Source organism: Eupeodes corollae, chromosome 1 (assembly GCF_945859685.1).
Source record: "Eupeodes corollae chromosome 1, idEupCoro1.1, whole genome shotgun sequence".
Lineage (NCBI taxonomy): Eukaryota > Metazoa > Arthropoda > Insecta > Diptera > Syrphidae > Eupeodes > Eupeodes corollae.
In genome coordinates, this window is record NC_079147.1 from 261723356 (window position 1) to 261736649 (window position 13294).

A 13294-nucleotide genomic window follows, 5' to 3' on the forward strand; every position below is an offset into this window, starting at 1 on the left:
CAGACTTTTTTTTTGATTTTCTTTTTCTTTTTGGTCATGGTATTTCTTCAGAAGCAATGCAGTTTCAAGTCAATTAGGTGTGATTTGTATTTATGGCCATGTCACGATATACACACGATGTGATGACATCATTATGCTTTAAACAACTTTGGTCGCAGTTCGTTTTAAGACCAACAGTGTAGTTTTCGGTTATAGAGTGAGAAACAGATGTGAAATTGTGTGTGGTTTGAAGAAAATTTGCGAAATAAGTCAAATACAGAGACAGAATGACAGTTCAAACTACAAATATTTTTTTCTTAAGAAAAAGTAAATAAAATAGAAGTATTAAATAATAAATGTGGATTTACCTTTCGTTTGTTTTTTATAAACGTCAGATTTTTGACTGTACAAAGAAAAGTCAACATATTTGGGCGGTGTGCTTTTGTAATTCTAAAAAGCATTATCTGTCACTTTTTGTTGAAATAATAATACAATTCTAAAAAGCTTTTATTTTATGTACTATTCCATCGTCTAGAAATTTAAAAATTGTCAAAATCGTCACTTCTGACATTTTAATATTTTTGTCCGTTAAATAATAATTTTGTTTGGCTATGTTGTTAAGCTTGAATCCGGACAAATAAAATTCGATTTTGACAAGTACCATAATATATTAAGTACTTGTTGAGTTTTCTATTGGTAAATTCAGATTTCCGACAGAAATTGATTTTTTGTGACGTTTGAAATTGTTGTGTTTTTTTGGTCACTGCATTAATTTATCCTCTTGTTCGTGTTAACGACTGCGGTAGAGTTGTCAAATTCCTAGCATAGCAGTTGTTTTTTTAAATTGTATCAGTATTATTGTAAAGAGATATACATTTACCCACAAATCAAGATCTGCAGATTTGATCTTAATCAGAGTAAGTTTGTGTTTTTCCAGATCTAGATCAAGAACAAATTGAATTATTTTCCTATGGAAACCCCTTTTATATCCATATTTTGTACTGGAAGGTATTTATACTGAGCCATTGAGGTCACTTATTTCACGTCTTTTAATAGTATCTCCCTTTCCATTTGATATTTAAAGAGGGACTGCACAACGAAAAAATGAGTGGGAGCAAGATAAAATGATGAAATGTCAAAAGGCTTAGGGTGTATTCATAAACGCAGAAAATCTGCGCTAGTACAATCGCATTTCTTTTCCGATGCATTTGTGAACACACTCCCAATGCAAAATGTGTTTAATAAACAAAAAGGTCTGACTTAGTCCGATTTGTGTGTAAACAGAGTTTATAAACATCAGTGAAAAATGGCTGCCAAACTAATTTTCTTGAGCTTGATTGCATTTGTTGATTTTTTATTGTTTGTTGAAACTGATCGACTCCAATGTCGAAAAATGGATCGATTACCTTTATCCCAGATAGAAACGACCTCCACAATGTAATTTTTACATCTTTCCAGCCTTTTTCAATGCTTATTCACTTTGTAATAAAATTTTAATGTGGTTAGTTCTCCACACAGTACCTTCAGTACTTTCATCATCCGTTTAAAAACAATAATTTAAATAATTTTTTATCAAAAAATTAACAACATAATTGCCATATTTGCCGCTTCGTCCTTCTTGTTGTTGTACAAATTATTTTAATAATTCCCGCTCTTTCTACACCCATACAAATTCAGCTGCACAATCTAGCCGACGGTGACGACAGTCTGACGTTTATGAACGTTAGGTACTGCAGTTCGACTAGATTAGTTCGATCGAAAATCTGATTTTCTGAATACAGATAATGCAGCTTTAAGATAGGCTGACGTTCATGAATACACCCTTAATTAAACACAGCCTTTCACTCTTTTAAGGCGATTCATCATTTAATTTTGTGCTTAAAAATACACTAGTTTTTAATATCTAACCCACTTTTCTATATATTTTAAGCCATAAAGTGGAAGCGAGATAAAATGATAAGACGTCAAAATGACAAAAATTAACAATGTCCTGTGTTCAGCAATCATCCTCTTTGAGTTACAAACAGATCGCGAACTGTCAAATAAAAATAATTGTATTTGTTTGTTTGTATTCAGATCATTTTGGAATTCAAATGTGTGTTGATGCTTTCAAAACCAAGTTACTTAACAGGCAGAGTGAACGTTAAACGCAAGTTTTAAAGATGCATGGATAATTAGCGAACAAGTTTTTTTTTCAAAAAAGTCCTGAGCGCTCGTAGCAGAACACTCTTCTTGGTTAAGTTTGTTAATAATATTATGTTTTGTGTGCTTGGGCTCCGTTTAAGAGCTTTGTTCTCAGTTTTGAACTAAAGCACTTTGGAGAACTCATCGATGAGTTTTGATCAGTTTAAAAATAAATTATAAATTATAAAAACATTTGTTGACGACAGTAACGTCTTGCTTATACAAGGTCTGTGTGAACAACCTGAGCCAATTTACTGGAAAACGCATACAAGTTTGTCTCATTAAAAAAATTAAAGTTTGTCCAAAAACTACAAATAATTATTTATAATAGACAATTAGTCAACTAGGCAAAGCACAAAAATGTACAGTACAAAAAATAACTTAAAACGGATACGTTCAAGTAGGGAAAACTTCTGAATGTAATTTTCTTTGAACATACCCAAATGCATACTATCATTAAAAGTAAAAAGCATGTTCAAACAATTATTTTAATGGCAACTATGCAGACAAATCTTGGTTTGCGTTTAAGGCCAAATTTTTGTCAGTAATGAAATAGGCCCGAGGTTATTAATTCTTCAATTTTTAACATGTAGAAAGCTCTAAAACCCACAACAAATTAGTTCATCTAATTCAGAATCAGTTTACAAAATTGGCTGAGGTAAATGCAGTTTAATTAGTACCCTTACCTAAATAACTGAGTATCTATAAAGCAAGCAGAAACTCTGCTGCCTTTTATGACTTTTACCAACATAGGCACCACAATCCTTTTTCAAACTTTACTTCAGTTTATAGCAAACTTTAAAAATTTCCGTGTGGGTACGTTCACTTTCACTTTAAAATAATAATTTCCTGGACTGAGAAGCTGGAGCAAGATCTGCAATTACACTCATTCCGAAATCTTAACCCCTTATTATATTGCCTACTCTGCAGCGCCTCTTATGATGACCAATTATTATGTGTCTACTTATAGTATTCTCATGTTAAAGTCAATCGAACAAAAACAACCTATCTACCTACGTTGGATGGACAGGTAGCACCAACTAATTGCGCCATCTCCCTACATAACCTCTCCATCCATTGTTTTTTCTTTGTTTTGGTCTTATTTTGTGTGCCAGAGAAGTAACAAAATTGTTAATTGTACATTTTCTGGCATCTGAAAAACGAAAAAAAAGCAAAGGTACCACTACACAACCTGAGGGCACCCCATTTAAAACATTTAACGAGACAAAAAAACACAATTCACATTAAGTTCAAGATGCCGACTAAGGCAAAGACGAAAACTAAGGCAGGTACCTAAGTTTTGCCATTGAATTTCACGCTTATACTTATCTAAGTTGTTTTTTGAGTGCTGCTGAGTGTGGGAATCGTGACGTTCTGCATTTTTGAGGGAGTGAACAAAAATTAAACAATAGCAAACTAAAAACGAACAAAAAAAAATAACTTAAATGACGGTTATGTTAACACGGATTATTCTTTTCTTTTAGTTTTTATGATAATTTTATATCCATTATCTCATGAGAGTTGCACAGCACACAAAAGCCACACAAAGTGAGTTGGTTTCTTTTGTTTTTTAAATTAAAATATGGAAATTAATCAACACTCTTCTATTGTTATAATTAGTTATTATAATGAACTATTAAGTCTTTGGAAGAGATTCATAGATTCATAGGGTATGGTCTGTTGGATGGTTTAAACGGATACGCTAGTTATATGTACATTATTTAGGTAACTCTGGTGACTGTGACTATACGACCGCCATCAGAACCCGATTGAAAATATGTCAACTTTTTGTTTAAATGAAGATAATTTATCTTTTTTCTTTGGGGTATTATGTTTTGTTTTGTTAAATTTAAAAAACCAGTCAAGACTTTCTCTACTTTTTCTTTTTGTTATATTTTTTTTCATTTTCATTCGAGAGAACTATTAAGAAGGCGTTCAGGTTTTTGAAATTTAAGCGACTGAATTACAAGTTGGTATCAGATGTTTGATGTGATTAAATCTGAAAGTGACAAAGAAGAAGAAGTTTATCAAAATAATTACAGATGAAGTTTGAGATATCAACTGGCATCATCATCAGAGCTCAAATGACCTTAACTTATTAAATTCCCTGGTTTTGGTTGAACAAACCGAAATTTGTAATGCTGAGAAGATTTTTATGTTGAAATTTAAGAGATAGGAGTAATTTGTTTACAAAATAAGATGCTTCTATTCACTCGGATCTTAAGACCAGGTTGAGATTTTCTTTAGTTTTTTAGTTAGTTTTTTAGTTTTATTGACTTATGGAAATAATAATAAGTTCAAACACTCTTTGCTTATTTTACAAAAAGTCTATTGGTTTGGCATAAAAGCCGTCTACCAGACTGACATACTTTAAATTTTGATTATTAATTAACATAGATATACATATTTGTCTTTCTTGTTTTATAAATTTTCGTTTACAATGCAATTTCGATATATTAATGCTTTTCTAGTGAAATTAAAAAGTACTTCCCAGCCACATGATCCATTTAAAATTTCTAGCACTTCCTCTAATTCCAATGACTGAACTCCAAAATACTGCACTCGAAATTCCTTTAAAACGGGACAGACTGCCATAAAATGAAACACATCTTCTCTTACATAACGGTTGCATAAAGTACTCGTACATGTTGTTGGTAACTCTGGTCGGTGTGGTATGAAATTGAGGTTCAATAATTCTCCTCTTAATCAAAAGATTGTACTTATTAATTCCGTAGAATGGTTAGCTAAAAAGTATGTTCTTTCATTAAAGTAGTGGTCTAATTTGCTATGATACAACCTGCACTGCTAATTCTGCGCTTCTTCCATAAATTTATGGTACATTCGGTTTCCTTAATTCATCAAACTTTGGTTTTATCGATTCCACTTGCTCTTCAACTGTAAATACCAGGTTTACTCCACATTCGGATGCCAGTTTCTACCACTCTTGGACACATTCTTCTTCAATCGACAATAAGTGCATAAGTACCATTTTTGGTGTTCTCTGCGCATGCATTGCTAATACTCTATTATGTAGTTGAAATGAAGCTTAAGAGTATCCAAAAACACAGGCGGAATACCAGTCTCCAAATAAATCATATAATTTGCGGAACAAGCTGGTATTCTAAAAAATCTTTTAATATAGTAACGTAGAAACTTTTCCACTGTTTCAAACGATCGGTAACCCCATTCTTGTGCTCTATATAGAAGAATGGTTGTTGCAGTTGCACGAAATATCACTTGCTATGTATGTGAAATACTCTTCTTATTTATGCAGCTGCCCCAAACAGAGCAGATAGCACCTGCTAGTTTAGCTTGAAGATGTTTTTTCATATTGGAATTCGATGAAATCAACACTCCCAGATATTTATACCCCTGTCCGTTAGAAGCCCACTTCTCCAGCCGTGAATATCTTCCTCCGCCAATTCTTAAGATGATCATTTTAGATTTAACCAGTTTGACAGACAGATTCCAACTGTTACAATAACTTCTTAATCTGTTGATCATAAGCTGCATGCCTTTAACTGTTATCTGCAAATAAAGCTGTTATTCATTTTCCGAAACAGTCGTAAAAATGAAAAGGAAATATCTCTTATTTTCTGCATTTTTCATTAAACGACTTTTGTTTAATTTTTTTGGTTCTGTAAGCCAGATTGTTGAACTTTGGGGCAGCGGTTTTTATTATATCAGTTAGTTTTTCGGCTTTGATTTTTTCAATAGACCCCAGCACTTAAAAGCTCTATTTCGTTGTTAAAATCGCACGATGACTATCCTTCCATAATAATTTTGGAATTAGTTCAAGTTGTGTAATATCAGCTTCTTCTTCTACAGCTAGAAAACTTAAACAGTACTTCTAAGGGCATAGGTATGATCGGAAAAAGGTTTAATCGCTACTCGAAAATCACTTAAATGTGTTAACCAGTTTCCAGACAAAAAGCAATAATCGATATCTGAACTCGCTGAACCTTTTATAAACGTATATTCACCAAGCGAGTCACCACCGCAGCTTCCATTCAGAACTTAACAGTCAAAAGCGTCTGATAGCTCTAAAATCTTATCACCTTTAGCATCACTTGATTCATCTATTGATTTGCGATTATAGTGCAACATTGGGGGTACCATTCCTAAGGCAAAGCTATTTTGAGACAGGCCTATCCTTCCCTTGAAATCGCCAACAAGCATTAAATCTGATGATCCCAAATTGTTTAAGAAATCCCGTACTTTATCATTATCTGGCTTCCAGTGACTACAATTAAGGTAAACTGGTGTTATATGATGAGTTATGTCATTGATTTTAAGCTCCAGAATGCACGTGCCTTCGATTATAATAAATTTAACCTGGACTCCACCTAGTTCCTTACGATATCCATAAAGCTCCCCACAACTTCCTCTTCCAAACAAGGAACTTTAAATTATAGTTTGTAAACATATTTTTAAATCTATTAACTTCGTTGTCTAAGACATGAGTTTCAAACAGAACAAAAACATCGAATTCATTTATATAATTGAAAAAATATACATATACAAATTTTTTTTTAAGCCCTGAAACATTATAACTTAAAATTCTTAACGTTGAAAGCTTGGAAGTTGTCTGGTAGATGGGAACATGTCATTGGTTTGCAGCTCCGTCTTAACTTGACGACGATGCTCGAACATCCGCATCCAGTACAGCGGTTGTTTCCCTTGTTTTCTTTATTATAAGACTTTGTAAGATGGTTTCAACAAATTATTAGTCTTATATTTATAAACTAACTGAATAGCTTATTCAACTATGGACAGTTGACCAATTTTAAAATTTTAAATTCATGTCGATTAAAAAATCCTCTAAATTGAGTTGGCATTCATCTGCTATGTGATTTTTATGCACTTTTTAATGTCAAAATTGACATTTCTCGCTGTACAAATTTTGCATCGGTTCTTCAACATAGACAATAAATATTATATTTGCTTTTATTTAAGTTTGGCTAAACTTCGACTCCGGAAAGTTTGAATGTATGTATTTTTCGGAAGCCAAACTCTTTGTATTGATATATGTAGATTTCAAGACATTACCACTTCAATGTACAAAATAGCATTCGATACTTAAATCGCGATAGATAGCAGTTAGTATAATTTAAACCTCTGTCAGTTATAATTTTAATTTCAATAGTGAAACCCTTTTCAATTTGCGTATATCTTAAAAAAAATCGCTACAAAACAATTTATTAAATACTATAATGGCTGAAACACAAACACGCTTCAGCTTCGCCTGACGTTTCACAATGGCTGCGTTCAATCTCGTGTTGGATAGGGTATCTTGGATAGGTGGATTTTTAGAAACTTTGTTGAACGAGTTGGAGATCTGTATTGAGATAGCTGTCAAAAAATAAAAACAAATTTCAGCTGTTCACAAAAAGCAGAAAAACATTTAAGCTTTGAAGTCAAAATTGTTGTAAGATAAAACATTTAATGGATAATTCAACTGATTCTTTGGACGATGATGAATTGATAGGTGCGTAACAATCTAATAAATAAGAGATTCAGCGACTTTAGCTACACAAGCTGTCTGCCTCTGTCTGCTTTTATACATACAAACAAAAAAGTTAGATTTATTTCCACAAGATTAATATATTATTTACCTGCATTTTCTTCTACCTCCATAACGGGATGAGGTTCTTCAACTTCAGAATGCTGGACTCTAGACTTGAGGTAAGACTTAACAAATTGGTCATCTACAAACCGAAAACAAAATAAGTCAATTTTGAAGTTTAAAAAAATAGATCATAATTACCTTCTAAGATTCGGAGGTTAATAGCTTTCTCATCGTCTATTATGTACAGAACATCCTCAAATTCAACTTTAACTAACATTTTGTATCTTTTTGTTTACCAACTAATACAGAAAGCTGATATCAATTTTCAAGTTTCTTGAAATTCAACCATGTGTTGATCCAGCTGTTATGTCAGATACTTACATACCCTAGAAATTCTTGGATACCTTTGGATTCCTTTTTTGACATCTCAGCTGTTTTTGATCGGCTGTTATTTTACACGTTAAACACTAACAATAAGGTATCCGGATACCTTATCTGTCTGAGATTGAACGCAGCTTTGACCTCACTTTTCGTTTGACAATCGTAAGGAAAAGAACGTAGTGTTACGTAATGTGACTGTAAACGAAAGCTCTAGTTCAAATTTGCTAATCTTTTTCTTTGTCTGACAGCTCAACAGCTGTAAAAAACAAAATACATTTGCTTTTGGAGGGATTCCCATTGGTTATTATAGGCTGTGTAAGCTATTTCAGCGATAAAATTCATGTTTTTTGCTGCACGAAAAATCAAAACGAAGTTTTGAGAAAAAATAACAGCTGCTAATTACAGAAGTAACATTTTAGAAATGTCAAGCAATCACAAAACAGACGAAGCTGAAGCGTGTTTGTGTTTCAGCCATGAAGTATTCACGACCTTTACCGCCATATTCTACAGTTTCATTTGGTAAAATCTTCTTCTAGTTAAATCTTCTTGTTTTAGGATTAAATATCTTCAATTTGATGTACTTGCAACCAATTTAAAAAAAATACAATTAACACTTCAACTTTTGATGCTTTTTTTTCTAAATTTTATTGGAGTGATTCTTTCTGTTAACATATAATACAAGTGGTTTCCCTCAAAATCTCTACTGCTCTTGCCTCGATTCTACAACAAATTATAAAAAATATACAATGACAGTCTGTAATTGACAGAGCTTTTCAGGTAATGCAGGTTGGTGAAAACTGCCAAATCAGTCGATGTAACTATTTAATCGATTATTTTTCCGTATTTTTATTGTCAATTATTAACTATTATTATTAACTAACTATAGAATTGTATATTTCATTATTCCCTTTATTTTACTTGCGCCAAATTCAAGTTATCTTCTTTAAAACATCCGACGTATGACGTTTTTGCTTGAATTGAGTCTGACAGTTTACTAAACTCTTATTGCACTACACTACAATACCATTTTCAGGTTTATCTCGCTGTGAGAATAATAAATTAAAACGTTAACATTGCTTTTCTATTTTATTTGTCATGGCAATACAATTATGACACGAGCCACGCTGATTTTTGTGATTTAAAATTCAAAAATTTGCAAGCAACTTCACCTTATTACACTTAAAATTCAGAACTCTAGTACTTAAAACATGTACAAAGTGAAACAATTTACACTTATTTGTAAATTGACATTTTAATCCTTCTCTTCTATTGTAGCTTTTGTGCTTCTTGCCAATATAAATCATCAATTATTTTAAATAAACATTTGAATTTAACTGCTGTCTTCTTAATAAATAATAACAAATTCTTTTTGTTTATTGCAGCGTCACCTGTCATCAATGTCCGCAACAAAGACACCATCTTAACCACAGCCAACAACCAATCATAATAATCTTTCGTTTAGTTATTGACACAAACCGAAAGAGAAAACAAAGAAAAACAAGATGGATGACTATATAACAGTGGTTGAAGTCGACGATCCGACTTCCAAAGACACAAACCACTCGGGGCGCCACCAACCAGTCAAACGGAATAACTCCATTCAAGATTCATCGTTTATAACAGTTTTATCGATAAACGATGTACCGCCACCATCATTGACACAAACCACATCTGTTATACATACAAATGCTGCAACCGATAACAATCGATTAAAAGAAAATAATAACAATAATAATAATTCTGATATCGAAACTGTGCTAGTTTATCGATTGCCAGGTGAGCGTCTGGGATTTGGTTTGAAATTCCAGGGAGGAACAAGAAGCAGCGAGCGGGTGCAACGTTTGTTTATACAATCATGTGCCAAGGATAGTCCTGCTTCGCGGGTGGAGGCTAGTTGGGGCAATCTTCGGGAAGGAGATGAGATTGTTTCCATCGATGGCAAGGCCGTTTGTGAGATGACGCGTATTGATTGCGTGCGATGTTTGAAAGACAACGTTGCCATTAAGCTAATTGTTCGGAATGGTTACGGTCAACTGCCAACGGGTGATGGGAGTGGAGAAGATGAGTCCAGGAGTACAAAAATGAGTCCACCTCCTCCGCCACCGGTGCCGCCAAGAAAGTTGGTCAAACGGCGACAGATGAAAGATGGCAAGAATGCCAATGTGGATGAGAAGTCATTCACCCCACCACCAGATGCCGAATATTACATAAATCTGTTCTCGGATGAGAACAACTTGAGGGCCGCAGGCTCAGAAAGCGATGACACCGCTAGTACAATTTCAACCATATCCACTGTAATCGATAAATTTTCGATAGGATCTAACTACTCGTCTGAGACGGATCTGTCTAGCTTTGCCAGCATGAACGGAAATACGGTTTTAAATAAAGCAGAACTTGCCAAAGTGCTGAAACCGTTTACAATGCTCGAGAAGGAGTTTAAAATTGGCGAACCAGTTACGAAGCACGCCGATGATGGCGGAAAGAAGACTCCAACTCCAGCACCACCACCTCCTCTAGCCAACAACTATGAAAACATTGATGTAAAAGTTGAGAAATTAAATGTTTATGAAAATGTTGAGATACCACCTCCAAGTGATTCTACAGATGGAGTTGAGAAGAACACTACTCCAATTCCCAAGCCGAGACCCAGACAAATACCTGTCGTCGAGCCAAAGAAACGTTCGATTTTACCAACACCAAGAAAGTTCAATGGAGTAAAGCTGGAAGTTCAGGAAACTGTGGAGTCTCCAAAGTCAGAAGATTCAAAGTTGATGACGAAAATTCCCAAAGCTATAGCAGCTGTCTTTGGATCCTCATCTTCGCCAAAAGTATCAATGGAACGTTCAAAAACCGAGAGCGAACTAAGATTGAATCATCAACATTCAAGAAGTACCTCGGATTTGAGGAAGCAATGTGAGCGTTTCATTCAGTCCGAGGTCAAAAGTTCACAAGAAAATCTTGCTGTGGAGAAGCCATCGACAGCATCTGAAGATGGTAAAGCGGGAAAATCGAAGATTCCCGTGGTCTTATCACCAAGGAGATCAATTGAAATGGAGACTCCACCTAAGATCGAGACAATTCTTATCAAACCACGAACAATGATACAGAAACAGAAGTCGGAAACTGATCTAAAACTGACTTCATATCGTCCAAAAGACCAACGTCCCACGAATTTGCCCATATTGAAAGCCAATAGTCCTGCTAAGCCGACGCTTCAGCGATCAAATTCTGCAGATTATAAAGAGAAGGAGAATTCATCTTCACTTAAATCTCCAGAAAGAACATTGATTCCAGTTTTGAATCAATCATCACCATCATCAGAGGTAGGATCTCCCACCAAAGTCAAGGGACCCAAGCCAAAGCCACCAGAGAGAGTTCAATCCTTGGCCAAGACGCATATACCAAAGCTGCATGCAGCTGGAAGCCAAGTCACTCCTCCAAACAGTACAACACAGCTGATTTTGAATACGGTGGAACCGACAATGATCCCAGTGACACCACCCACACCCACAATGCAAACATTCAAGCAATCTTCTCCTCCTGTCAAGGCAGTTTCACCACCTCAGAATCGGGAGATCAAATTCAAGATACAAACTTACGAAAGCAGTCAGCTGGAGAAGGATAAGGAGCGCGAAAAGAATCCCTTCGCCGATATCAATAGCAACGACGAAACAGCTATGCCAAGTTTGTTCGATTTGGTGCGAAAAAATAGTCCATCAAGCCCGAGGAAAAAAGAAGAACCTTCGCAACCACCAAATGTTACCAAACCATCAACACCACCATCACCGGTATCATCATCAACAGTTGAGGATTCAAAAAACTTAATTAAGAACCCGGAAAGCCCGGTCATAGTAAAAAAGTGCATCAAGATCACTGACGAACAGCCCCAGGCGGACACATATTATTCGTCAAGTTCGAGTGGCAGCAGTGATGACGATGAAGAAGAAGATGGATGTGGTGATGAGAAGGAGTATGAAATTGAAGATGGTGAGAAGTTGGGACCTCCAGAATTGGTTAATGGCCCAGGACCATCGGAGGCTTATTTCAATATGTATTGGCATTCAAATATGTTGCCGACTATTGGCGAGGTGGAGGAGGAGTTCTCTTCACTGGAACTGCCTCAGGTGTCGAATGGGTAAGTTTTAAAAAAACATTCTGATGAAAAAATAAACGTTAAATAAGCAATTTACAGTTTTTCAACATAAATCCCTCTCGAAAGCCAATATAAGCAATTTAAGATATTTTTTTTTCAAACGAACTTTATGCAGTTTATTTGATGTTTTATAAAAAATAAACCAAATGCAATTATCACCGTTATCTGAATTTATCGATTAATTAATTAAATTCTATACAAACAGACAATTAAATTGAATTGAACTTGTTTCTATTCCATCAGAGAGAGTTAATTGCATTTGACAGTTTACTGTATCCAAAGTTCAATTAAATTCATATAAATATTTAAACACTCTACATCACTTGATTGGGACGGTTTTCTTAAAAAGTAGTCTGCCGATTTGTATCTGTTTCCTTAAAGTCTTTAAATATACCAGCTAAATATATTTTATGTTAACATGTTTTGTTATTAAACTAAAAATAGGTCTACTTCAAATGCGAACTTCATTGCATAATTTATTCCAGTTTGAATGTAATTGGTTACTTCTCAAGGTGCAAAAGTGTGTACTCCCGCCCAACACCAACAACTGTCTTCACGACTTTCAACGATGCATTATTAAATTCCAAATCATACTGAATTTTTGACAACTTGGCGTCATTAATAACTTTGGAAGCTACTGGAATATAACTATTGCTTAAACTATTATTGCGGTGCGGTCGTTATAAAAGTGGTTAAAGAACTATTGGAAGGAAAATGTGAGCATGAACCGATTTCACTGGCGCACAAAATTACGTTTTACAAAACAATACTCTTTAAGGGATTAAGTTGTTTTGAATTTGAGTATCACCATCGGATGTTTCAGTTTTTTAAAAATATGCTCGTTTAAAATACTTAAGACAAACAAAAACGGGTTTTTTAAGGCTAAGTTACAATACAACATACCCGTTTTTAACATTACTTTCATAAAGGGTGAATAAATTTTAAGGGACTGGTGTTGATTTTTAATAAAACTCAAATTATTTAAATAATGAATGGCATTTTTTTATTAATAAAGTTTTGGTATGGTT

The 13294-nt window shown here is 34.3% G+C and overlaps 1 protein-coding gene across 1 annotated transcript in view; it reads left to right on the forward strand.

The window, feature by feature from the left end:
- Nucleotides 1-13294, forward strand: part of LOC129940701 (mucin-2) — a 387216-nt gene that overhangs the window by 48640 nt on the left and 325282 nt on the right. Inside the window, exon 2 of the mRNA XM_056049126.1 lies at nt 9496-12248. Coding sequence (XP_055905101.1) covers nt 9616-12248 — 2633 coding nt within the window. The 5' untranslated portion in view covers nt 9496-9615. The remainder of the gene's footprint in view (nt 1-9495; nt 12249-13294) is intronic.